The sequence below is a fragment of the Zootermopsis nevadensis genome, unplaced genomic scaffold, assembly GCF_977971745.1.
Source record: "Zootermopsis nevadensis isolate Lab colony 2312 unplaced genomic scaffold, Znev_1.0 Znev_ptg000011l, whole genome shotgun sequence".
Taxonomy (NCBI): Eukaryota; Metazoa; Arthropoda; class Insecta; order Blattodea; family Termopsidae; genus Zootermopsis; species Zootermopsis nevadensis.
The window spans coordinates 15,399,916-15,427,760 of record NW_028259143.1 but is presented as its reverse complement, the minus strand read 5'-3'; the positions used below and the strand labels follow the sequence as shown (position 1 = coordinate 15,427,760).

At 36.7% G+C, this 27,845-nt stretch overlaps 1 protein-coding gene across 1 annotated transcript; it reads left to right on the top strand.

The window, feature by feature from the left end:
• Nucleotides 1–59: 59 nt before the first annotated feature.
• Nucleotides 60–26,227, top strand: pav (kinesin family member pavarotti). Its single transcript, XM_087347428.1, has 15 exons — nt 60–198; nt 3,979–4,527; nt 6,430–6,594; nt 8,208–8,406; nt 9,153–9,291; nt 10,618–10,817; nt 12,097–12,201; nt 14,019–14,104; nt 16,286–16,416; nt 16,898–17,001; nt 18,711–18,815; nt 21,507–21,653; nt 22,704–22,883; nt 24,436–24,678; nt 25,629–26,227. The coding sequence occupies exons 1-15, from the start codon at nt 188–190 to the stop codon at nt 25,809–25,811; spliced, it is 2,547 nt and encodes an 848-aa protein (XP_087203554.1). The 5' UTR covers nt 60–187; the 3' UTR covers nt 25,812–26,227.
• The last annotated feature ends 1,618 nt before the right edge of the window (nt 26,228–27,845 follow it).

The following is a 27,845-nucleotide window of genomic DNA, read 5'->3' as shown; positions in this document are numbered from 1 at the left end:
AATTTTCATCCCATGCGCAAACATTTTGTTTTGTTTGTGTGGCATACCCACACGTGACCGTTTACCTATTATACCACCAAATTTGAATGGACTGCCAACGGTAAAATTTCAGATAAGCTGTGTGAGAATAACGGAATCCATAAAGCTAAGTCTGCTCTCATTTGCCGTGTTGTTTTCAAGCTCCACGATGAAATCAGCGTAAGTGTTATAACTAAATAAGAAAAAATTGTAGACTAGTCAGTAGGCATCATAAGTTTTCCAAATATTCGACTTTGAATAGAATAGAATTTACCTATATTCCATAGATTCTTCATACGCCAAGGATGTGGAATTTTTATGGCACAAATACAATGCCTGTTTGTAATACAAATTACATAGTTATGTTAGCGATTTAATATCAACTACAGTAATACAGGAAAAATAATTACAGAAGAAGGCTTCATCACTATTGCTATTACATGCATTTATAATAGCTGAGTATTTGTGGTTAAGGTAGTCTTCCATGGAATAGGAGTGAGACAGGAGATATTCTTGTACTGCTAGCTTGAACTTCTTTTTATCTTGATGTAAATTTTTTGTATTTATTCACAGTTTATTTAACAATGCTTTTTCAGTAACTCAGACTATTGTTATATATAAAACAAATTGGAAAATAATTCAGAAGGAAGTGGTCATGGCCTAATGTAAGGTACTAACTTTATCTTGTACTTATATTGTGAATTTGTTTGAAATTTTTCTGTGTTATCCACAGCAAATGAGAATAGTGATAGAAAGAACAAAGAAAGTGGAAGAATATTACATGAGGCTCTCCTTTTAGTGCCTGCCATTATCCTAATTTTATTTTGGATGTTAAAGTTTCTGTTTTTATGAGTGTTGTGACAGCCCTTGTAGCAAAGCATTGTGAGTTTAGTTTAGGGATTATGTGTTGAATTTGTGTTTTCCAAGTTAAATTATTGTAAATTTGTTGGTGAAGAAATTTAGCTGTTTTTACTCCTTCAATTCTTTAATCCATTTGTTCAAGGTAGTAGATACATCATTTATTCAAATCTGCAAACGGTACATATCTGGATGTGAAATAATGTTAGCATCATCCGCAAAAGCATGGGATTAGATTTTATTTCTCCTTGTTGCGTTCTGCCATGAAGGTATGATTGGAACCACTGTTGATTTTTCACCTTATATACAGGTTCCACTTTTGAATATTGAAGTCATTCTGGGAAAACTCCTACTGTCATTAATTGATTGCAAGGATAACTTAAAGGAACATTAATATAGTCTCCACAGAAACTGTAGTGTGTGTTTTCACATTAGAAAGTCACCTTTGTATATATTTTTTTTAAACTTCTGTCAGATTGTTTTTGAAATACCCTCATTGGAGTAAAAAGGTATGTACAGAAGGTTTTTCTTTAATTACTCCTATAGTTTATTGTAAAGCTTATGAAATTTACTTGTTAACCATTTTTAAATATACTTCACAACTTGTAAAGCTTCAGATTTGTAAATTGTTACATATTATGAAGTTACGAAAACAATTGAAGGAAAACGGCATCTGGCATTTGTTTGAAACTTATCACAAGTGTCAGCCACATTCCCCTCTCAAGTTGTACAAAAAGTATTCTGTTATCACAAGCACTTCAGAAGCTGCAATGAGTTTTATGAAGAAGTTTAATATTTTTCTGGTTTTACATTACACAGTATTACACATAAATGTAACTGAGCAGTGACCACTAATTTTTCACTAATTAAAGTTCAAAGCAGAGGAGAATATAACTTTCTTATATTTAAGTGGTTTAAAGTTCAAAATATATTGTATTTTTAAGGTTGTATTGGAATGTCATGTTGTGGATTGGAACTTAATATATTTTGTATTACTTTCTTTATACAGACAATAATAATAAACATGTGTGCTCTATAAAAGTTAGTTCATATAGTTGAATAGGGTGTGTGAAAGGTCCATATGGATGTAAAAATTAGACGTAGATTTCTGCAGTTTATCAGAGTTTTGGATTACATGTTCTGCCCAGAGACTGTCATAGACTGCAGTAATGTAACCACTGATTGTGCAAAAGGGAATGTTTTTGAACTGTTTGAGTGTTGAAATATTCAGTTTGTCCACGTAGGCTACACTACATGAAGTCACTGAATTAAATGCACTAAAGAATGTTAAAGTACTAGCCATTGAGCAGAAATGAAAGTCCTACCAAGTGACAAACTTAGAATTTGACCTGTCAACTCACATTCACTGATTAGTACTAATCATTTGCAAGACATCCACCGAGAAAAGTTTTTTCAGTGGTTGCAATGCATGTTGTTCCTTGGCTCTGTAACCCGTTTCTGGGTTTTCGCCGTCTCCTATTCGGAGGTTTCCTAGTCTTTGATATGTGCATTTGTGAGTTGTGAGTGACCAGCCCACTGAGTCTGCACAGTTTCTACTGAATACTGATTTGACTGCCAGAGCCAGTCTCCTGATTCACTACAAAGTGAATCAAGACACTTAGGTGAGAAATGGCCGCTGAATTTTGCTTACGAAACATCTCGTATCATGCTCGTAAGGTTCTTTTACATGCTGGAAATCTACAACATGGGACCGACGGCTTTACCTCCCCTCCGAAGGAAGTTATGCTACTGATTTTTATCACCCTTTAAAATCCATCGACCTCGTTTGGCTTTGAACCCGCGAACCTTGGGTCCAGTGGCAAGCACGCTAACCACTAGTCCACTGAGGGCAATTTGCAATGCATGTATCTTGAATATAGTTTTTGCTTTCTTTTCCATCCAGTTTGGTGTCTGAAATTTTCTTGGATCTTATTTGTGAAATCTTCTCTTTAACTTGTCTGTTATTTCTTTAAATTCATGCTTATCATTTCCCTCATGAAGAACTTCATTCATTCTTGATTTTGGTGGTTACTCCATTTTCATTACCTCCTGAAATGCCCCAACGATTTTCTTAAATTTATTCTTCACATGCCTTTTCTTTTTCAATTTTGCTTTCTTAATTGGTGGCTCACTAATCATGATTAATGAAGCGTTGATATCTTGTACTGTATTGTACTTTGTCTTCCTCATCCTGGTGGTTTCCTTCTCCACATTCACAATTATTTTCATCTTCACTTTTGGTTCCTTTTGTTCATGAAACCAAAAAACAAACTTATTCTACATGTAAGACTTGAGGTTCTCACAGCGGTGAGTATGAAGATATCCGTCTTCTGGGTTATTGCGCTGTGTAGTCTGGTCGATGTTAACCAACGTTTCAGAGGTCATACTGCCTCCGTCATCAGGGCGATGATCGCCCTGATGACGGAGGCAGTATGACCTCTGAAACGTTGGTTAACATCGACCAGAGTACACAGCGCAATAACCCAGAAGACGGATATCTTCTTATTCTACATGATCCATGCAACTTCTCTACAAAATTCATTTCAGCTTCTGAAGTTGTTGTAGTCCCAAGTGGGGTGTGTGGGTATATATTCCCCACCACACACACACGCTCTCTCTCTCTCTCTCTCTCTCTCTCTCTCTCTCTCTCTCTCTCTCTCTCTCTCTCTCTTTGTGAGTTACGTGGCTGCTACTCTTGACAAACAAGTCCCACCAGATGCTATTTTTCTGCAATTAATTTTCAAAGTTAATAATGTGTTACCACTTATAATTCTGAAGCTTTACAATTTGTGGGGTATATTTATGTGGTTAGAAATTACATTTCACAAGCTATAGATTTTTCTCTGAGTTATTAAAGAAAAAACTTATGCATGTACCTTTCTTACCCCTGTGGAGGTGATTTTTAATATCCTGTATTTCCAAAACCACTTGACAGATATTGAACAAAAATAGACAAAGATGGCTGGTAATGGGATCAATTTACATGCCAAATTTCATCAAAATTTTAGACATTAAAGTCCAATGAGTGTTGTGTTGATTTTTCATATTTTCATGGATATCTGTCAGAACATTTGTCCTAACATTTTGTGCTTTCTTTTGCAGGCAAAACAAGCCTTCAGTAAGAAAGACTCCTGGCAAGATACAATCAGTCCCAAGACAGCCAGTGAAGGTTTTCTGCCGAGTAAGGCCAATTAAAAATAACGAAGAACCCTGTGTAAAAGTGACTTCTGAGAAAACTGTCTCACTTGTTCTACCACCAGAGGCAGTATCAACTTATCGTGCAACATGTTATAAGGAAATCAAGCACACTTTCAAACATGTGTTTGATGACAAAGCTACACAGAAGGATGTTTTTGATCATGTAGCCTTGCCATTGGTACAAAACCTTATCCACGGCAATAATGGCTTACTGTTTACTTATGGTGTTACTGGTAGCGGAAAAACATTCACAATGACTGGCGATCCACAAAATGGTGGAGTAATGCCTCGATGCTTGGATGTTATCTTCAACAGCATAGGCGGCTACCAAGCCAAGAAATTTGTTTTTAAACCCGATAGAATGAATGGCTTTGACATTCAAAGTGATGGAGATGCCCTTTTAGATCGCCAGAAAGAACTATATTCTGTTATTTCATTGAAAACACCAAAGAAGTAAGTATCATTATAAGTGTCATTAGAACGTGAATCATAACCGGGAAATATATAAGACAGGACAAAGCGAAATGTGTAATTTAGAGAGCACGAGTTACTTTTTAAGGAGATCAGTTTCTCTCTTACTAGACTGATGCAGAATGGTATGGGGAAAAAATAAAAATAATCTTAAACCTATGTGATTGTGAATGTGGTATGAATTTATAATAATGTAAACTCCCAATTATCTGAACTAATGTAGGGGAGGCTATGCTGGCTGAGCTTCAGCTCCTGGTAGGGCCACCCAAGCTGGACAGGTGTAAGGCGATGCGCCAGACTATGAGTGATAACCTGGTCCTCCAGGTTGGGGTTTGGGCGTGGGGCTATCAATCCCACCCCAGAAAACAATTATTGTTATGAAACTATTTAGACTACTCCTTATGGCAGTACAAATTTCACTGTCTTACTCCCCACTCTCTTTATCTCTTTTCTGTTTTGTGGCAGCATCAACAATGTTTGTCTTTTATGTGATGGAAGCCTAGTTCACAAACATCACTGTGTAGCCATTCTTTAACTTTTGTTCAATTTTCTTAACATAGCATAGCACACACCAGGTCAAGAATTTCAGACTTGCTGTTCTGTGATGAGGAAACTTTGCAAATCATCTTTTATATGGCTGTCTTTTGGTTGTGCTATGCAGTTCAGTAGGAGTATACTTACAGTTCCAACATACTTTATGTTGAAGGCAGCAAATACCTCTGAATTCTGGTAAATTTTTACCGGACTACACGGCGCAACAACCCAAAAGACAGTCGTCTTCATAATTGCTGCCTTCAGAGCTTTAAATCTTACATCTTCAGGGTCTGGAAGAAGTTTTCTTCATAACTGAACCAGCATTAATGCATTCATGGAAGACCGTTCCCAACTTGAGTTGTCAGGTGTACTTGATCCAGTCCACATTTTCCTTGCTCCTTTTGCTATATGCAGACCTCTTTCTTGAACTGTTTGACACTTTATGCTGTGGTAAAACACATCTAATTCCATTTGCAACAAACTACAGAAGAGAACCTGTATGCTTGTCACACATTATTCAAATATTGGGATTGATTGTTTACCTAGTTCTGATTTAAGAAAACTCTGTCCTTTATTATCATGTCAGTTAATGTGTTAACTTAAATACACACAGTAAGTCATCAAACAATCTGAGCCAAATAGAATTTATACTAATGACAAGTGTAAAAGCTTATATTTTGTCATACAGAAATTTATTAATAGATGGTGCAATTTTTTGCTTTATAAGAAATAAGTTTTCATCGAGGGTTTGCCCAAAATAAGTCAAGTTTGTGCCTTGAACATCTTCATAACAAAAGAATACCTTAATAGTTATTAAGATAATTGTTATTGCTGTGGAGATACAGAAATGTAGAACAGGTGGTTTCACTGTGAAAATATTCTTTACCTTATTTTCCCATATACCACACATAATTTAAGATTACTAGTTTGTCTCATCTGGATTAGTACATCATTCAGTTTTTACCCCTTTTTGGACCCTTTTTTAAAAAAAATTCTGACAATGCCCTATTTTTATTTATGGTTTATTTGATCATACTGTCAGTAGCTCAGACAGTATAGCATAAAATTATAGGATTGTTAATGAATTGTAAAGGATCTAGAACACTTATGGCCTAATTTAAGCCACTGCCCTGGCATTTGCCTGGAGGGGCCAAAGAAAACCACATAAAACATAATTCTGTGGGATAAAGTTTGGATCTGGGATTTCCTGAATACAAAGCAATGTTGCTAACCACTTGGCTGCAACATTCACTGAAATGGGCAGTAGTTTTCTTGTGTACTTGTACTTATGATGTCCATGAATATGTAGTTTACTTTGAAGAGATCTTATAACAGTCTTTATTATTTCAGAAAAGATTCTGATACAGATGTACTTCAGCGGACTCCGGATGACACAAAGATTGGAAGTATTGAAGACGATAATACATACGCTGTCTTTGTGACTTATGTTGAAGTTTACAATAATGCTGTATATGACCTGCTGGAAGATATACCTGAAGATGCAATAAGGTCAAAGTTAGTAGTTTTTGTTTGTCAGGGGGGTTAACAGAATTGTTATGGATTCCTGCATGATGTGAATGAAATGAACAAACAGGGCTCACCATGTCTGCCATTCCATCTGTGTGATTTTACTTGAAAACCACAGAACAAATTTGGATAACATTTAGCATGGACATTATGTTATTGGTAATACCAACATAGCAGGCAAATGAACTTGCGAGGTGGGATTGACAGGAGGATTGATGATCCAAAGGGATCATTAGTGACACTGCTGTCACCATCTCAGTGCCATGCAGCCCTAGGCATGACATCTCATGTCTTCGCTTCTATGGACCAGAGCCCTGTTCATTGTTCAAGGATGATGAGGTCACCAAGGGTTCGATTTTGGAGGGGAAAACTAATGTTTCTAGCAGTAATAAAGTCTTTTACTAGGGTCCATATCAGTTTGATTGGGTCTCTCTACTATTTATTGACCTACTTCCCTGAATAAGAGTAGGTAACACCAGTGCCTGAATAATGCTACATCTGTAGTGGTTGTCTCCTTTTGTTATTCAGTGTAAGTGTAGTCTAGATAGAGATCTCTCACTTTGACTCATGGCACATCACATTAAATGGAATGTTGGATATCCAAAGGTGAGATAATTGGGACTCTAGTGTGCACTGACCACAAAGTTCTTGCATCTCTGTATAGCTAAAGCTAGTACAAATAGTAAAGTAAAGCAGTCCTGTCATATGCCATGTAGGCACTTTGGGTGGGGGGGACGGTAGAGGAGGTACAGCTCCTTAGTATAAACTTTACAATATTGGGTTAAAGGTCCATGTGTCTTTATGCAGTGGTTGCAGCCTAAATAAGTGCATCATGTCTTGTTAGAAGCTTTCTTCTCAACACCTCCTTCCATGGAGGATATCACTGACATGAAGTTTGTGAGATACTTTGCTATGTTTATCTTCACTTTCAGGTCCATTTATTCTTTAATAGTTACAGAAAAGAAGTTAACCTTAAGGTGGCGACTGATTTGTAACATTTACTTGTAATGTAACATTCGCGGCGAGCATGTTACATTACACCACAACTGGTGAGGCGTATCGAATGCTCATTTTGAACGCTCGGTTCGACTGTGCTCATGTGTGCTCCATTCATTTCATTCAATATGTCGGACGTGGAGGTTGTGTTATCTTTGTTTCATTTAATATGCTACTGTTATCTAAAGAATTCGTGAATGCTCGTTACGACGCCTTTCGACTGACTGACTGACTTGTAATGTAACACTCAAAGGGATTCGCGAAAAAACCGACAACACGATGGAGCGCCCGCGAGCGTGAGCGGCTCGCATCGAGCAGCTCCGTTCGCTGTCTTCACTTGTGTAATGCTCGATTTGTAACACGTTACATTACAGGCAAATGTTACAAGTCAGTCGCCACCTTTAAAGCAAACTTACATTCATAACAGAACAAATAATATATAGCTTTATGACATACTTGTATTATTTATTTTAGTATTATTATTTATTTATTTAACATTATTTACTTTCCATATTACTATTATTTATTTTTAGTATTACTAGTATCATTTATTTCTATTTCACGATAAACCATTCATGTGCTGAGGAAACTAAACTATCTTCCAGGCAACTGCAGTCAAAAATTGTGAGAGAGGATGCCAGTCGCAACATGTATGTACACTGTGTAACAGAAGTAGAGGTGAAGTCGACTGAACAAGCATTTGAAGCTTTCTACAAAGGGCAGAAAAGAAAGAGAATGGCTGTTACTACGCTAAATTCTGAATCGAGTCGAAGCCATTCAGTTTTCACCATCAGACTGGTGCAGGTTTGTGTTAATTAAGAAGTTTTTTAAATCTTACTATTTAACAAATTATCAAAAATATATTAAAAATTTTTGCCGTCAATCACAATTATAATATTGTTAAAAGATTAAAATATCATTTAACTTTCCCCATCGAGTACTCGATTACATAGGAACTTACACGACTAGTTTCGGCTACAATTTAGCCATCAACGGGTGTTATGTAGTATAAACCTATCACTAATCACTGATTTTTATTGTTTTCTATGATTTATAGTCTTCATTTTCTGATGATGTTCATGTCCTTCACTATTTCTTCGTTCGTTGCACTATCCCTGGTCACTATTAGGTTTGTATTTTGTATTTCGTGGTGACGTTCATATTTTGTGTAGGACCAAGAAGTAATATGATATTCGTATATAGGAGAATGGAGATGTACTGGACTGTATTGCGTGGTGGCTGGTACACAAAATATGAACGTCACCACGAAATACAAAATACAAACCTAATAGTGACCAGGGATAGTGCAACGAACAAAGAAATAGTGAAGGACATGAACATCATCAGAAAATGAAGACTATAAATCATAGAAAACAATAAAAATCAGTGATTAGTGATAGGTTTATACTACATCTTTTAACAATATTATAATTGTGATTGACGGCAAAAAAATTTAATATATTTTTAATAATTATGAATCACAATATGACGCATTTACAATATCTTATTTAACAAATGTTTCTGACTTTAAAGCTGTTATCTTGTTTTAGGCACCTCTTGACAGTCAGGGTGAAAATATTCTGCAAGATAAGAAAGCTGTATGTATCAGTCAGTTGTCATTAGTCGACCTGGCTGGGAGTGAGAGAACAAATCGAACAAAGAATTGTGGACAGAGGCTTCGAGAAGCAGGTACACTTATTTGTTTATTAATAGTCTTATATAATAAGTGGTGATTTTTGATGCTTCTAAATGTTTTCACTTCATTTGGGGCTCCTATATTCTGATTTCCCCATTACTATTTGTAGGTCAGATGATCTGTGACTTGAAACATTTTAAGTGCAAAATGCTGGCATGTTTGATGAAAATAAGTGAAATGAAACTAACAGCAACTGTGGAATAACATTATCCGTCTTACAATTTATGCACTTTTAAATTATGTGCTAATCACTGAATATTAATGTATCAGTTTGGGAAATGTGGTTGTAAGCTAGTACCATGCGGACATGTGAAATATATAACCAGTTTGTTTGCATTTTTGTCTTAGTTCATTAAAAACTTTGTCATCTGTGCTTTGCAGTCCATCTTGACTTGTTACTTGTAAGTCCAAAACGTATAGTCTCTTCTGTAATTAGTCCTCGCTGTCATTCCTACTTTCCTTTAGTAAAAGTGCATACTAGTATGACATTTTTATGACCAACAGCACATGGTTAACAAGTTCAAGAATCTTAATTTAATTGCTAATGGCACTTACTCTGCCTTAAAAACAATGATAATTTAATGTACATTAATTATTATAAGGAAATTAATTTAATTTAATGTTTTTCTCGTAAATGGTCAGATTTAGGGAACCGCTAAAGAGTGCTAAGCAAGAGCTGCCTCTGAGTGTGTGTGCATAACAGCAAATCAGTGGATGAACTATTACCATATTTACTTGTGTTTAACACTTTCTCCCCCTCCAAATTTATTTGTTCTTAAAATTAGGGTGCATGTAGTACATGAAACAGTGTGTGTCACCAACAATCACAAAATATGAGTATGTATTAAGGTGGCGACTGACTTGTAACATTTGCCTGTAATGTAACGTGTTACAAATCGAGCATTACACAAGTGAAGACAGCGAACGGAGCCGCTCGATGCGAGCCGCTCACGCTCGTGGGCGCTCCATCGTGTTGTCGGTTTTTTTGCGAATCCCTTTGAGTGTTACGTTACAAGTCAGTCAGTCAGTCAGTCGAGTGGCGTCGTAACGAGCATTCACGAGTTCTTTAGATAACAGTAGCGTATTAAATGGAACAAAGATAACACAACCTCCACGTCCGACATATTGAATGAAATGAATGGAGCACACATGAGCACAGTCGAGCCGAGCGTTCAAAACGAGCATTCGATACGCCACACCAGTTGTGGTGTAATGTAACATGCTCGCCGCGAATGTTACATTACGAGTAAATGTTACAAGTCAGTCGCCACCTTTATACAGGAGTATACAGTATATTGTGTGTCTGACTCTGTTCGCAGGAAATATAAATAATTCCTTAATGACTCTTCGAACATGTTTGGAAATTCTGAGAGAAAATCAGTTGAATGGAGCAAACAAAATGGTACCCTACAGAGATTCGAAAATAACCCACCTATTCAAAAACTTCTTTGATGGTGAAGGGCAGGTGAAAATGATTGTGTGTGTGAATCCTAGGATTGAAGATTATGATGAAACAGTCGTAAGTATTGTGTAAAAATGATTTGCCACTTTCATTGGATTGTACTACTAAAATATTGTAGTTAATGTTCTTGGAACAAAGTACACTACAAATTCTCTGAACTAAGTCATTTATCAATCATTACATGATGTATTTGATCCCTACTGGTTCCATCTGGTGATATCCATCTCTTTGCATACATTTATCCTTTGGAAGAAGGCACTAGTGATTTTCATATTCATACAAACTGCAAAGTCTGTTACTCTTATGACATTTCCATTATTTTCCTCATGCATACTTTATTTCCTTATATAAGGTCTAAATTCCTCTTCCTATTTTGGCATTTAGGTCTCCTAATATAATTTCAATATCATTTCTTGCAGTGCTGTTATATACCTCTTCTAACGTCTCATACGATCCATCCTTAACTTCATCCTATTTCTCCTCTGTCAGAGCATGTATGCTAAACAAGGTAATATAAAAAAATCTTCCTCTAATTCTTAATATACTGATTCTGTCATCTGCAGACTTGAAGTCCATAATCAGATGTTTATAGTTTTTATGCACCATGAACTCTCTACCAAAGATGTTATCATGTGCGCCACTATGAGCTAATGTGAAATATTCCGATTTCATCGTTCCTTTCCCTTTCCATATGATTTCTTGAAGTACTGCAATTGCAATCTTATATTTCCCTAATTCTTCTTTAACTTTGCTTATGGTTTCAAATCTGTTCATAGTCAATACATTCAACGTCCCTTGGTTTATAACATGTTCTTGCCTGGATCGTGGAATACTGGACAGAACAATGAACAAAGTTACATTGTCATAATTGCTATAAAATGGCTCTAAATAAATGCCACACGCTAAGGTGAAACATTTGCAACTGGAACATGATTAACAGTGTGGTGATACACAGATGATAAAAATCAATGTGGAGATTTGTTACTTGATTAGTTGGATTACCTGTTTAACTTTGAATTTTATTATATGAAATTGCAGGTTAATTGTTTATAGTGAAGTAGTAAGAATGGTGAAAAAGTTAATGTGAGCTGCTCAAGGTTCCTGGAAGGACAGAGGAAACCTCAGGGTTAACAGGGATACCACTCTATGCAGTATGTTTTGTATCTTTCTGTGCAAGAGAACAATTCTGCTATATAGAACTCAGGAAGATGTTCATGTGTTTAGAATTCATTTTGAGGCATTTTTTAAACATGTGGGGTTTATGTGTGTGTGTGTGTGGACATTTTTGAAAATATTACTTATTCTGAAAATTCGCTTCTTGTATGTTTCCTTGCAGCATGTAATGAAATTTGCTGAAATGACGCAAGAAGTTCAAATGACACAGCCTGCAGGCTTGAAACTAGATTTTGGATTAACGCCAGGCAGGAGAAAAGCCAATGAAGTAAGTTTATGATATAAAATAATTAGTTTGGTAAAAGTGTGATGTAATGTGTCCAACCTGTAACAATTGAATGTTTTTATGCAAATTTAGTAAAATATTGTTAAATATAAGAATTTTGTTGTTGTAATGATGGCATCATTCCATTATTTTCAATATAACATAACAAGAACTTTTGATCGCTTTCACCAGTCATGTCAATGTGGCATCATCATTTCATTTTCACAGAACAAGTCGACCACTTTCCGTAATTACATCAAATGATGCATGGCATTGCCAGTGGTTACTGTTGAATGGAAAGTATCCAGTTATTCAGTAATTGGTGACAATTGAAAGAAGAGTAAAACCATTGATAGATAAGCTAGGGAGATGATAGATCATGTGATTCAGCAGTGTAAACCAGAAGTAGTGAACAAGAGTGTGATTTTTCTTATTTGCCATGCATAGGAAATAATATTCTGGGGTGTCGGTTGCAACAATGAAAAAGAGTGTAGACAAGAGCAGACAGAGAAATTGTGCAGTGTTAAAGTCTTATATTTTTGACAAGGTCCACATTTTCCCTCAACATCTGCTCTCACTGCCAAGGGCAAACCTCTTCTCCTGACTGACAAAGTACCTCTATGACCATGTATATGGCAATACAATTTGTAATTATTTGAAAAATTTTAATTTAGAAGAAACAATATATGAATAAGCGTCTGGAAAATGTGCTATGAACAGAAACACATAGGTTAACTCAGAGAATTTTAGAATAGAAACCAATCAGTTACAGAGATGTAGAATGTCCCAGAAGAAGATGCGAAGTTTCCTTAATCAGAATGAGTCAGTGACCTACTCTGTGTCATATGATAATGAATTTTTAGTATCATATGCTGATAAATGTAAGTTGTGCTTCAAATAACTCAACAGACCTTTCCATGAAGAAATACTACTAGTTGATAGACATTTTGTTGTATATGGCTTAATTATAGAGACTACATTAATATATAAATACATATTAACAGGGTATATTCTCCCATATCTTTAGGAACTAAGCTGCAATTGTAACTATTTTGTAATCAGTACTCTCCCAATGCTATTTCAACATAAGCTACAAACAAGTTATCTTCATGTAAGACTTGAGGTTCTCACAGCGGTGAGTATGAAGATATCCGTCTTCTGGGTTATTGCGCTGTGTAGTCTGGTCGATGTTAACCAACGTTTCAGAGGTCATACTGCCTCCGTCATCAGGGCAGTATGACCTCTGAAACGTTGGTTAACATCGACCAGACTACACAGCGCAATAACCCAGAAGACGGATATCTTCAAGTTATCTTCACTAAGGGAAAGCAGGATGTTTCCACTTGATTTCCAAATCATCCCTCATTGTCAACTAGTGAGGGGACATACTGTAAACAAGCCAAAGTTCCTGTATGCAGTGGCAGAGTACCAAGATGAAGCAAGCTTGCAAAACTATTATTTTGTCACCATATTTAGAAAACTACTCGAAAGTCGGCGTCACCAAACTTGTATAAAACCAAGATGACCAACCACCCTTATTTACTCTCTGAACTTGAGTCTAGGTCGTCTCCACGCTGGAGGGAACTTTACTCTTATTAGACGTCGGTACTGCCCGTGCTTAGGCAGTACAACCAACTTGTACCATATTTATTTGTAATAAATTCTCAAGTTAACCTCCAGCTTGCAGTACTTCGATCACCCTGAACTGCCTCCCAAGGGATCCGCTCTCCCTGCCGACCTGTCCCAGCTCGGGATACAACAATTTATTTTCATAATTGTACCAAATATTATTCAAGTAAGTTTTATTTTCTGAATTACAGATCTTCAAACAGGCCTTGCAGAAGATGGAAGAAAATTCGAATGGCAGAGCTCAAAATATTGAAGTAGACATCGGCCTTGTGTATTGGTAGGTTCTGCTTTGTTGGAATTTATTATAACATTCTAGCTGTGCATCTATGTCATGTGCTGTGTAAATTGGTTACACTGGTTAAACTATGTATTACCTATGACATACTAATCTGTTTCCCATTTCTCTATTGTATAACATTCTGTTTCTTGATTGTAGATACTTGTCTGCCTTAAAATTAATAACTACATAAACAGCTGTGAAGATGGCTGTCGTCTGGGTTGTTGCGCCATGTAGTCTGGTAGAAGTTTACCGACATTTCAGACGTCCTTGCTGCCTCCATCATCAGAGCGATCACAAGGACCTCTGAAACGTTGGTAAACTTCTACCAGACTACATGGCGCAACAACCTAGAAGACAGCCATCTTCAGTCTCACTGCCATGAAAACCTCAAATCCTACGCAAATAGATGTGCTTCAGCTGGCAGTAAACATATTTCCCTTATGCATTCTTTTTACCCTGCACACCATCACTTGTCTCTTCAGAATATGGTTGTTTTCCATCCTTACATAATTTATTCCTACATCTTGAAATTGTATTTGTTGTATGAAAAGGAGTAATTGTTCCAGAATACAGAAAATTTCCACGTGTATGCTTTGAACTCTGCATTCCGAATGCTCCTAGCTGACAAAGAAATATAACACATCATACATGTATACTTCAAGCGTTACCATAAGTATCACACATATGCAGTAGTTCACAGACAATATAAGAACATAAGTGTATTTTTCAACATGATTTTGTCATGAACTCTAACTTAATAATCTTTGTCGCAATTAAAACTTGACTGAATTACAGTCAAATTTACATACTTTCCACTGTCATCACTAAAATGTATGAACTTCCATTCTAAACATTGTTTTCTTTCTGATTCTCTACCCCCCTCCCCACAAATAACAGCATAGTTTCAAAATAAATGCACTGTATGGTATATGTTGAAATGTCTCTGAAACCTGTTAAACAATGATAAAATATATCTCTTATCTTAAACAACTTTAATGTCGAACTTTACAAATTATGCACTTAATGTAAATCCATTGTAATATGCAAAACACCAATCCAAGTTAGCTCTGTGATAGTATACGAGACTCATGCACAGGTGGTAATGGAACTGAATTCTGGTCAGGTAAATAATTTGTATTATGAATGCAGCCACCATGTTGTTTGACATTATACAAACAATTACTATTACCACACATCATTGTATGAACCTATGTTAAGTACCACTAGGGCGACTCTCACCTCACAAGTAAATCCATCTGTCTTGCTGGTATTACCAGTTGTTGGAAAAGTAAAAATTAGGGTAGCCTCCAGTGGCATATCCTGAAGATGGAGGTTATAGGTTACTTAAAAAAAATTAGTGACCATACACAAACTGCACAGTATCATTAAGATCACATGTATCCTGTAGTTTTAGTTTTTAAAATTTCTTCATTATTCTAGAATTTAATTAATTCTCTATACCTATATTTTATAGTATAACTGACACACCAAGTTAAAATTATTAGTTTTCAAGGTTTATCTTAATTCTTGTGTGTTTTATCCCTCATGAAACCATAGTTTGTTCTTAATTTTTTTTAAAGTCTTTTCATGCATGGTATAATAAATATAGTCAGGTCCTAATTTTGCTATAATTGCATGTCATTTCCCAGTACCAAACTGCAAAGAAATTTAGATTCTGTTCACAAGAGTACATATTAATCTATGCCAACTAAACTTAATGGAGCAGGATCTTTGAGAAAGAAATAAAAGTTATAGATTTTAATTATTTCAATATTTTATTATCCATTTTAGAGGAAATTAGTTAATTTCAATTTGAGGTGTAAGGTAATAGTTATAAAGACCAATACAGGTGAAAATTTTGAAGATATTATTAACATCTGATCATAGTTGGGCTACGGAAATTGTTAGAAATATGTGTTCTGCAAAACAAGAGAACAATGCCGATGGCTGGAGTTACGGAACTCCAGGCTCTTGTGGATACAATAATGAACATGTATAATCCATAAATAGTGGCAAATTTTTTGAGTGGCTCCGTGATACTGACTTCTCAAGAAGGACTCTGCTTCATTAGTTAACAAATAAATTATAATGGAATGATTTAATGTTTCATTTAAGTGTTGATCTATAATTTCAAGTTGATGTTATGTTATAGTTATTGTCATTTTGTTTCAAATATAGTTTGGGACCTCAATTTCCTTGCTTGGAACTGACTGACCCAGGCCTTGATAAGTTAATTAAAGATCTACTGTCATTCCTTGAGTTACGCATGAACAAGAAAAATGACTTGCTTGAGGACTGGCAAAAAAGACGTGAGTATTTTCAGTGACTATTTAATGCATTCAAATTGTTATTAAATTCTCTTGTTTTATAATGTTCATACTTAAAGGAAATGGCCTATCAGTACATGTTCAACAAATCTCAAGTGTGTAGTCCAATGCAATGTGGACAGAGCACTTATACATACAAATGTCTCCATAAGACACAATTCAATGGATGAAAAATTTTGAACTTTGTTACATGTTTTGCATATAGATATTTGCTGTACTTAGGAAGCCCTATAAATGGACAAATTTTAAAACTGGGTATTGGAGGAAGGACCATTTACCAAACTGCAAACAGTGATTTTGGAAGACATGATCACTGTAAACTTCCATGTGATGAGTTGCAATATAGTAATTATCTCTCAAAGGTTCAAAATGTTGAATTTTTGAAATCTTTGTCATGAAGGTTTCGCTGTATTTTGTGTGCGTGGTAACTTGATAGCATATGAAATTATTGTACTGGTTGCAGATCAAGATTTTCGTAATAAGTTAATAGCTGTGGAGAGAGAGAACATCATGGCTAGACAGGATAGCATGAGCAAGCAAGCTGCTCTTGAACAAGAGAGGAAGAAGGTAAGAAATCTAAACTTCATTACAGACTTCATAGCGACTCAAATGATCAAGTAAGGGAACAAACATAAAATCACCAAACCTAAATCAACCCTCAACAAAACAGAGTAAACCCAAGGAACTCAGTCATCTCCCACAACACTTTTTTTGCTCAACAAAATAGAATTAAACTTTCCAAGGACCATCCCTGAAGAGTAAAACTACTCTAATACGAGGTGCGATCGGAAAGTTTCCAGACTGTCAATAGAGGGCGAACCGGATGTAGTACGAGCTTCTGCCGCTAGGGGGGTGCGGCCTACATTCATAGTGAATCAGTGTGCCAGCCGGCATCATCGAATTACCATTTGTTTCTTAGTTACGGGAGTTTTGGTAGTGCATTACACCGACCCTCCTGCGATTTCGGAATGGCGTGTGCATCAAATTTTGCCAAAGACTCGCCAAAACGGCTACGGAAACCTATGAAATGCTAAAGCAAGCATTTGGGGAGTCCGCAATGGGTCGTGCACAAACTCTTGTGTGGCATTCACGTTTTAAAAATGGCCGAACCTCTGTCGATGATGACGAGCGTTCTGGACGACCATCTTCGAGCACAATGCCCGAAAATGTTACGAAGATTCGGCAGGCCATTCACGAAGATCGACGTCGTACCATCAGCGACTTGTGCGACATTGTTGGGATAGGCTATGGGACCTGTCAGCTGATTCTAAAGGACGGAAGCGGCCGTCAAAGTGGCGCAGCCACAACTGGCTGCTGCATCATGACAACGCGCCAGCGCACACCGCCCTCAAAGTTCGGCAGTTTTTGGCCTCAAACACCATGGCCGTCACCCCGCACCCTCCTTAGCTCCGTGTGACTTCTTCCTCTTCCCAAAGATGAAAATTCAGCTAAAGGGAAGGAGATTTGAGACGATAGAAGAGATTCAGGCAGAATCGCAGATGGTGCTTGACAGGCTGACAAAGAAAGATTTCCAGGGATGCTTCCAGGCTTGGCAGCGGCGCTGGGATCGTTGTGTTCACTCCCAGGGGAACTACTTCGAGGGTGATGGATGAATTTAATACCTGAGATAAGTGTACGGGTTTTATACGCGCAGTCTGGAAACCTTTCGATCACACCTCGTAAATTTCATTTCATTATTACTGTGTTGGCACAAAACTATTCTGGGCCACATCAGTCCAACCCTTTATGTTCTATTTATGTAAGATGTTTTGATATTAATTTTCTGTTTGCATCCCAGTCTCCCAAGTTATGTCTTCACTTAAGATTCTCCAACCAAAATTGTGGATGCTTTTCTCAAGTCTTCAATGTCTGGTCCATCTCATCTTCTTTCATTTGATGGCCTTAACAGTAAAAGTTGGAGGATATAACTATGAAGCTCCTCAATCTGTAATTTTCTCCATCCCCTGGTCACTTGATCCCTCCTGGTCTCAAACACCGAATCTCTGTTCCTCTCTTAGGGTGAGAAACTGTTTCACATCGCAGTTTCAACTGTCTCGTAAAAGCTTCCGTAAACAACTAAAATAGGCATGTAGCGGGGCGCTTTAAAAACAACTAAAATCAATAGTTTCTAAAGTAGTATGTTTTTAATTTTTAACCTTTCCTTCTCATTTCAATAGTTGCACATTTTCAGTTTTAATATACTGTTAATTATTATGCAGACTGATATATGGATTTAAGACACAAGGCTGTCATAATTTTGTTTCTCTGCTTTGTAGACAAGTGCTCTAGAGGCCAAACTAATGAGTTCAGAATCGACTATGATGAGCCTTCAGCATCAGCTTCAACAAAATGAAGCAAATCTTATTGCTTTGAAGCAAGAAGTAAGTATAAGTGCCCTGTGCTCAATACCAGGACAGGGCAATTCCATGCATTTTGTGCTATGGCACTGGTGGTGTCTTATACTGTGCCACTTTAGCCCAATTAAATGAGATGCTTCTGCAAGGGCCTCCAACTCCAGCAGCTCAGTCACTTACTGACTGAGCCGTGAGTACATCTGTTGAAATCTACAGGTTGACTGAATATAACATCTCTTTACACAAAATTAATTCAAGTAAAAACAATTGTTTTACTGTAATATTTTCATGCCAATAGTTATTTCTCTATCTCACTACAATACACGTACATGCATTATGACTGGGACAAATGTGAGCACAGATAAACAAGATGTTGCAGTTTGAAAATGGTGGTTTATCTGCAATCTTGTACTAACTTTGAGAGATGTATGGCATTATTCAATTATTAGAAGCTCAAGGTGACAAGCCAGCAAGTTACTTCATATGCAGTTATATACTTGTCTGAAGTTAACGTACATAAGTCAGTACTTAGGTTTGAAGATGGTGCTCTGTAACCAGAACAAGCATACCATGTCATCACTCCGGAAAATACTGTGGAAACAGAACGAAAGATTTGGTAAAATTGCTGAATAACTTTGGATAAGACTTGAGGTTCTCACAGCGGTGAGTATGAAGATTTCCGTCTTTTGGGTTGTTGCGCTGTGTAGTCTGGTCGATGTTAACCAACGTTTGCCCTGATGATGGAGGCAGTATGACCTCTGAAACGTTGGTTAACATCGACCAGACTACACAGCGCAACAACCCAGAAGACGGAAATCTTCAACTTTGGATAAGTTCACTGTGTCATTGCAAGTACCGTATTTACTCATGAAGAACACACACCCTTATTTTCAGATTGGAAAATGAAAAAATCAAGTACTCGTGAAAAATACTCTTCAAAATATATAAAATATAGGTAGTAAAAATAAATTAAAAAAATAGATGATGTAGTATGAGATGTCTGAAGATTAGCATTCATTATTTCAGGTGGTATTTTGTAATGAATCTGGCCTGGATGAATTCATATTTAAATCAGCCAGATCATAGTGTAATTGTTGGCAGATTTTCCTTAAAAGCGACTGAAAATGAGTCCAAGGAGGGTGGATGACTGAAAGCTCATCCTCTGTTGGTTGAATGTGGTGTCGGAAAGGCGGCTGGGTCGTTTTGTTATGCTAGCGTGTCATGTTTATTTTATACAGCTTTCATGGAAGACAAGCAAAAGTTAATGAGGATTATAATCTTATTGTAATCCTTGGTGGGAGGGCCAAGGTTTTACAAACTTTTGATGTTTTCCTTAATCAGTTATTTATCACTGCTTCTCAGTGGATGACAAACAAAAAACGTGAAATGAGCCCTAGCACTAGAATCAAGCACACACAGTCGTTGACAGAACTTAAATGGATCCTTGCAGCATTTTGTTCATTTTATCCAGTAACTGGAGAAAAGTTCCAAAGTTACTGGCATTCCCAATGAAATGGAATTATATCTGATGATAACATTCTACAGAACACAAAAAAATGTCCTTCTCTCCTTTAAATACATGTTTAATGTATTACACAAACCCTAATTTCAAGAATGAATGATTTTGAAAAACTGTGTTATACACGTGTAAATATGATAAGTATTGGTTCAGTCTGCAGTAAGGAACTGGAGCTCAGCAAAGTGTTCGTACGTATAATTGACAACTGAAATGAACCAGGTTTCTTGACATATGCAGGACCTTTCTTGCCCACTTTAAAAAAGAGGGATACAAATTTCTTAGACCAATTGTGATGAATGATAGCCATGTTTTCAGGGACATGAACAGTGCTAGTGACACATTTACTGCACTGGACATTCATGCCAAATACCAAAACATATTTCAAGATTCTGTCAGACAGTCTGAGGGCAGGAATCAAATGAAATGTTGCAGATTGCTGTCCAAGGGTGTCTGAATGGAGTGTGCATTTGTGTCCACAAGCAACAGTAGGAGTTATCAGACAAGACTTTACCTTAGTGACCAGACTTAATATCAAGCAATTATGTTCTGCTTTGACCCTCAGAAAGAGCTCAAAATTAGATGTTTCTATCGGTGATTTATTGATTATTACATTCAAAAATAATGTGAGGTACTTCTACAGTAAAGCATACACCTTATATTAATATCTTCATTTGAATTACCTGTATACTTACTTAGGATACTTAGACAACCCATTCTTCAGTGCCTTGAGCATCTGCGGGTCCCAACTTTTCGTTGGTTTTGATCTATAGACAGTTGGCAGGACTCTTTGGATGAGTGATCGGCCCGTCACAAGGCCTCTACCTGTACACAACACAGAAAGACGCAGACAAACATCCATGCCTTGAGTGGGATTCGAACCCACGTTCTCAGTGACCAAGCGGCCACTGTGACGGCCTATTACCTGTATACAAGGCAGAAAACTGTTGATAGAACAGATCTTGCAAAAGCAATGCATATATCTCTTAAGTGTTTGTTGATATCAGAAAAATAGATCCTGTTGAAACAAAGAAAGTCAATTTCATGAGTAACAGAAGTATGAGAAAATAAAAGGGTCTAGATAATGAAGTTTACCACTTTCTTTAATTTGGCTGGTATGATTGAGCCATGCATGTGTTGATGGCTGTAATAAGCAAATTGGGAAGTTATATATATGTTTGTGTGTTCCTGGTTTTTTTCAGCTTGAGGAGAAAGAGATGCTGTTACATCAGCAAATGGTAGAGAAAGAAAAGTTGAGACAAAAATACAGTGACAAGATAGCTGTGGAAAAAGAGAGAAATACATTTGACACACAGAAAAGATTGAAAGAACAAGAAATTGAGTTTAAGGTGAGGCTGGTGTATTTATTTAATTATCTAAACTATGATTTCTTCACTTCATGGTACAGGCACTCAAGCCCGTCCACTCGTTTCGTCTTTTCCAAGGTTAGCCTCGGGTCATGGGATCCTTTGGCTTATGCTGTGGAATTTGAGCATCCTGCTATCTACCATTATATTCAGATACTTTGTCCAACATTGTCTGTGTTCATCTATTTTATTTTGTACTGGCTGTATTCTAAGTTGTTGTTTTTAGGGTATTTCATTATATTCCAAGTAGATGAAACAATTTTTCAAGCAAAATGTGGCTAGTAGAGTATTTCGTTGTTACCCTCTGTAGGCTAGAGGTTTGGACCCAAGGTTTCCAGGTTCAAACCCGGCCAAGGTCGATGGATTTTTAAGGGTGATAAAAATCAGCAGCATAACTTCCTTCAGAGGGGAAGTAAAGCCGGCGGTCCCGTGTCGTAGATTTACGGCATGTAAAAGAACCTTACGAGCATGAACGAGATGTTTCGCAAGTAAAATTCAGCGGCCATTTCTCACTACTAGATGGCTCTAGCAGACAAATCAGGATTGAGTAGAAATTGTGCAGAGAAGTGGGCTTCTCACTCACTACTCATATATGCACATTTCAAAGACAAAGAAACCTCCCACATGGGAGGAGGACCAGGCTCAGTTCGGGCTGTTGCGCCGTGGAAAAGAAAGAGTATTTCATTCACGCAGTGTATTTTTGAGGCAATGACTAGTAGATATCAACAAACTGGCTTTCTTGAATGCTCTGTATTCTGTTTTCTATATAAATTAACCATTTCAATGTTATGGATGGAACACATCCATTGGACACAGCATGCTCTAATGATTTTTCTTCATTGTCAGTCATTGATGTAGTTAGACTGATCTTGACACATGACAGTCATACCATACATTTTAATTTTAAATGTAAGAACATTGCATTGAAATGTGTCAGGATGGAACATTGCGTGGATGTAAAAAGCTCACAGTAGGATGCCCATTGGCTAATGAAGACCATAATGATTTTCTTATATAATATTCCAATTACAGACTCAAATGAGAGATCAAGAAAGGAAGCTGAGGAAAGTGAAGCAAATCTTGTCAAAGGACAATTCTGCCACCACTTGCACTCCTGTGCATCCTACGAGATCTGCAACCACTCTGTACCAAACCCCAGTTGCTTCAGATAAAACTAATTCACGTGGATTGCAGTCACAAAGTTCTAAAAGAGTATGTATTTCAAATAATCTAGGAGCAACTGGAAAACCATGACTTCTTTAATTTCTTTCTTTGAAAGTTAATGTACGAGGCTCGTCCACAAAGTAAGTTTCCCTGGGGCCGTTTACAGAAACAAAACACAATTTCATGGCAATATTTATTGCAACAGATACAGCAAGTGTCCAGCTATTTTTCAACATATTCGCCACCGGAATTGAGACATTTGTCATACCGTGGGACCAACTTTTGAATACCTGTGTCGTAGAAGTCTGCCGCCTGGGATTGGAACCACTGTGTGACAACCATCTCCGCCTCTCTGTCATTCTCAAAACGCTGACGCTGACCGGACAGGAATTTCTTGAGGTGTAGGAAAAGATGGAAATCACTGGGAGCAAGGTCCGGGCTGTAGGGTGAATGATTAAACACCTCCCACCTGAACTCCTGCAGGAGACTCGCTGTCCGTCGAGCCGTGTGCGGCCTAGCGTTATCACTGACCGCACTTCACAGTCGGCGGGAGCTGGAATAAGAACCTCCATCTTGAACAGCTGCAACGATGCTACTGTGAGAACGCGGGAAGTACCATTAGTGCATGCGCCATGCTACGTCATTGCTCTATCACGTATGCACAGTCGCTTCGCGCAATATAAGGTTTGCTAGCTGTGGGACGAGTGGGAAACTTACTTTGTCGACGCGCCTCGTAGGTGAAGATTTTACTTTGTCTTTAATTAAGTTTTTACTTGCTGTTCAAGTATTACCTTTTCTGTATTAGTATGATATTCACTTGAATATGACAAGTCTGATAATTAATATTTTGGAAGATACCCTGTGGCAATCTTTTACATGTTTTAGTGTTTTTATATCATGAGTATCTGTTGTGAATTTGTAGTTTATTGCAGTAAACATCAGAGATCACTATATAATTCTAATTGCATATAAATATGACATTGTAAGCAGAGCATGGTGTAATGACAGCATAGTTTCCATAACTTCTGCCTGACCCTTCTTTGGGGTGATAGCAACACCGTAGCTCTCACAAAGACATGCACAATTTGGTTGATGGAATTAGAGATTTTATGTCTTGCCTACATTTCATCGCTGTGAAGTTAGCTTCTAGCTATCAAAACAGGTTTCTCTTGAGAGCTTCTTCATGTCAGCATATTTTTTATACAATGCATGCAGTGTAGTTTGGGGTCACAGTTTTATAATAATATTGTTTATATTAATTTTTTAAACAGGAAAAGAAAAATACAATTCAACAAATATTACTCTACATTATTCAATGTAAGTTTTTATTCATAATTATAAAGAAAAATTGTATTTGTCAGGTATAAATGGAATAGCAGCAGTTGTGTCTTCTAATAGCATTGTTTTGCAGACATGGGACCTGCTTTTATTCAGTACCAGGATCTTCATTTGCATTTTAGCAGAAAGGTGGAGGGTACAAAGTATGCTTAGAAATGTAAAATGTCTTTACAGGCAACCCTTGTTTATCAGTTTCTGGAAAACTGATAATTGAGACAGAATAATTTGCATTAAAATGTAGTGCTACTTCTATTTTGTTCAGGGGCCAGCAGTGAGCAATCCAAGGCACAGACGATCTCGATCAACTGGGGATGAAACGTGGTTAGACCACAGACCAAGGAATGCAGTTGAACTTGGTACTGTTATGCAGCCACTTATGAAGCGACGCAAATCAGTTACCAAACTGACAGATGCGAAGGATGTCGCCAATGCAAAGACGTCGAAATATTGCCTCATGACTCAGGAGCAGGATTCAAGCGGAGAACTGGAAACACGCCTCTATAAGGTTACATTTGTTTGTATCTAAACAACATAAAGACCCACGCCCAAGGCGTTCTTATGTATAGAATTTGGACATTCTTTACAAGATTCTTCCAAATCTATACATGCATAAATGTTAAAACACACACTGTATATCACAATGAAAGAATACTTATATTTAACAATTCTGAAACTGTTACCACACAATATACAAAACTTATTTTGTTCCTCCCATTTCATAAAGACCTAAGGATTATATGGGATACTGGACCAACAGTGGTTTACAATAGAAGGTTTAAAAGAGACCTAACAAATTTTTCAATGTTATAAATCCTCAGAATTTCAGACTCTGAGTAATGTTCACAGGAACATTTATGACCAGGGGAGATTGGGTAGAAAATTGTCTACAAACATTTCACTCTCTAGTCGCTCAGTATAGCCATACACATTACAAGTTACTACATCTGGAAGTTAAACCTCCGGCAAACTGGAGCACGTGTGATGAATGCAGCCGCAAGGTCTGGTTGGAAATCGAGCCTCCGATAATTCTGCAGTTGCTTGATTTTTTACCTGGAGGTTTACACTGAAGTTTACAAGTTGCATTTACTCATCTGGGTTTTACACACTGTATTTTGGAAGCTAAATTTTATTCCATCTTCAGGTAAAAAAGAGTAAAGGCCAAAGCCCCAGCTGTTGAGCTCCCCGTCTGACCTGGCTAGAGGGAAGCAGGAACCTGTCACATTTACCTTCATGATAGATGAATACGTGATAGATTCCTTCAGTTTAGTTGATATTGCAGTGTAACAGAGAACTAATAAAGGAACATCTGAGAAATCTACACATATTTGCAGATCTGCATGAACATATTTTGGGACTTGTTTTTTTAATTGTTAGTGGGAAAGAGTTGTACAAACTGCGCAATGCATTTTTCACTACATCGTTACAACCTGCTAATCACTATGGTCTCACCTTCAGGCTGATGTGATACCAACGTGTGGAGGTGGTGCACAAGTCGTCTTCAACGATGTAGAAATGTTAAAGCAGCAATCTCCAAATGCAACTCCTCTACGAAAGCGAAATGCTTCAACTGGTGATTTGAAAGATATAGAAGCTGCGTGTGCTGTGGCTGTGGAAGGACACAAGAGGGCTCGTCATTAGAAGCATTGTGTTATAACTTATTTGTCTGTTCCTTTTACATTGTGTTTTAAAATTTATTTCACTTTTTAGAACCACTAACCCCTGTGTTAATGTCAGAAATAATACTAGGTTTTAGTTTGTACAATTGTACTTTGATCTTTAAAATATTATTGAATATATGCATTTTGACAAGATTAGCTCCTTTTCTCCACCTTGGCTTGTTAGTTGTGTTATTTGCCTGTTCCCTTTTACATTCTGTTTTAATATTTGTTTCACTTTTTAGAACCACTAACCCATGTTAATGTCAGAAATAACAAGCAATAAATATTTTTATCACATTCCTATCAAATAGTTATTAAGAACATTACAGAAATAATACTAGGTTTTAGTTTGTACTTTGATCTTTAAAATATTATTAAATATATGCATTTTGACAAGATTGGCTTCTTTTCTCCACCTTGCCTTTTTAGTTGTGTTATTTGCCTATTCCCTTTTACATTCTGTTTTAATATTTACTTCACTTTGTATAACCACTAATCCCTGTCTAGTGCCAAGGTTAGTAGGTTATACTATCTCTCCTCCCCCAACGACCTACATGGCGTGTAGCGAGACTGCTTTACTTTGACCAATAAATAAAATTTGTGATCAGACTACAAAGTGCAACAAGCCAGAAGACAGCCATCTTCAGACTCAACTCCGTGAAATCCTCGGATCCTACACAGAAAAACAATAATAAGTAGACAAGTGCAAAGACGAATATACACACTGCAATATAACCAAATTGAAACCAGCCAAAATGTGTGCTAGTGAAAGAAGTGTCCTAAGGACATAAGATCAGCAAAGAATAGAAACATCTTAGGTAAGGTTCCTGTAACCAGTATTAGGAGTTATACTGAGGAACAAAACAAGCAAAGAAGAAATACAGAAATTACTATAAATGGAAAATCTAGACAAAGACGTTAGACAATGCAAAAGAAGGTAACCACAACACATGGAATGAATGTCCCCTAAATGTATTTTATTTTCATGACCATATTTATAACCTGTAAAAACAATAATGTAGGGTAAATGTAAATATCACAACTTCTACTTACATTCATTTCAAACAGACAGGGAAACTGTGAATGGATAATAATTAACATAAATATCAGTGTTGGGGTTTTTAAAACAACTGAATTAAGTAGATTTCCAAAGGATATCTTCTACAATAGAATGTGACAGTTTGCCAGTCATTTCAAAGAATTTCATAGGAATGCAGCAACGATCAATTCAAATGCAACAGTACAAAAGTTGTTTACACTTATCCCACCGGACCCTACAGAAAATACTTCATTCATAAACTGGACCTATTAGTTAAGAGATTACAGATGAGCTTGCTATCACTGCATTGCTCACTAAGATGATTATTTTAAAGGTATTCATCTGCATATTTCGTATACACTGATGTCTTCTCAGCTTTCACAATCTCTTAGAATATTTAATCTGACATGTTAGTCATTCTCTAAAGTGTACACATTGCTCACCTGGGTTAGATGCTCAACGGACCTCAGGATGAAACCATTACATTTATATTATATGCCTCTTTACTATACTCTTAAATTAAAAACATTCATACTAATATCTATTATTTTTACTGTAATAGTGCATAAGTATATGGCCTAAAATAAATATCATAATGACTAGAGGATGTTTTTAATCTTCTGTTTGTGTTAAAAACCATATTTTAACAGACCATGTCTTACCTTCATTCCACATTTCCTTTTAGGTATGAAAATATTGTATATTATTATACTGAACTTTGTCATGAAGAGACTTTTTTATATGAACTATACATACATTCTTGTATTAAACTCCTGTGTCCAGATAAACATTATCCATTATGGAAGTAACAATTTTGTCAGTGAGATACTTCTTTTTGTGCATAAAACAACTACTTTGAGTAAGCCTTTCCAAAACAATAAATATTCTCAATATCAAGAAATATCAGATTCCTAGATACTTCAAAATATTAAATTTTAGTTACATCAATGTTTTCATTATCATGGATTCTCAGCC

Excerpts from the sequence above, each read along its gene's own strand:
- pav (XM_087347428.1), top strand. Across the intron at positions 4,528-6,429 it reads TCATTGAAAACACCAAAGAA|AAAAGATTCTGATACAGATG; the intron begins GTAAGTATCATT and ends TTATTATTTCAG. Across the intron at positions 18,816-21,506 it reads TTATTGCTTTGAAGCAAGAA|CTTGAGGAGAAAGAGATGCT; the intron begins GTAAGTATAAGT and ends GGTTTTTTTCAG.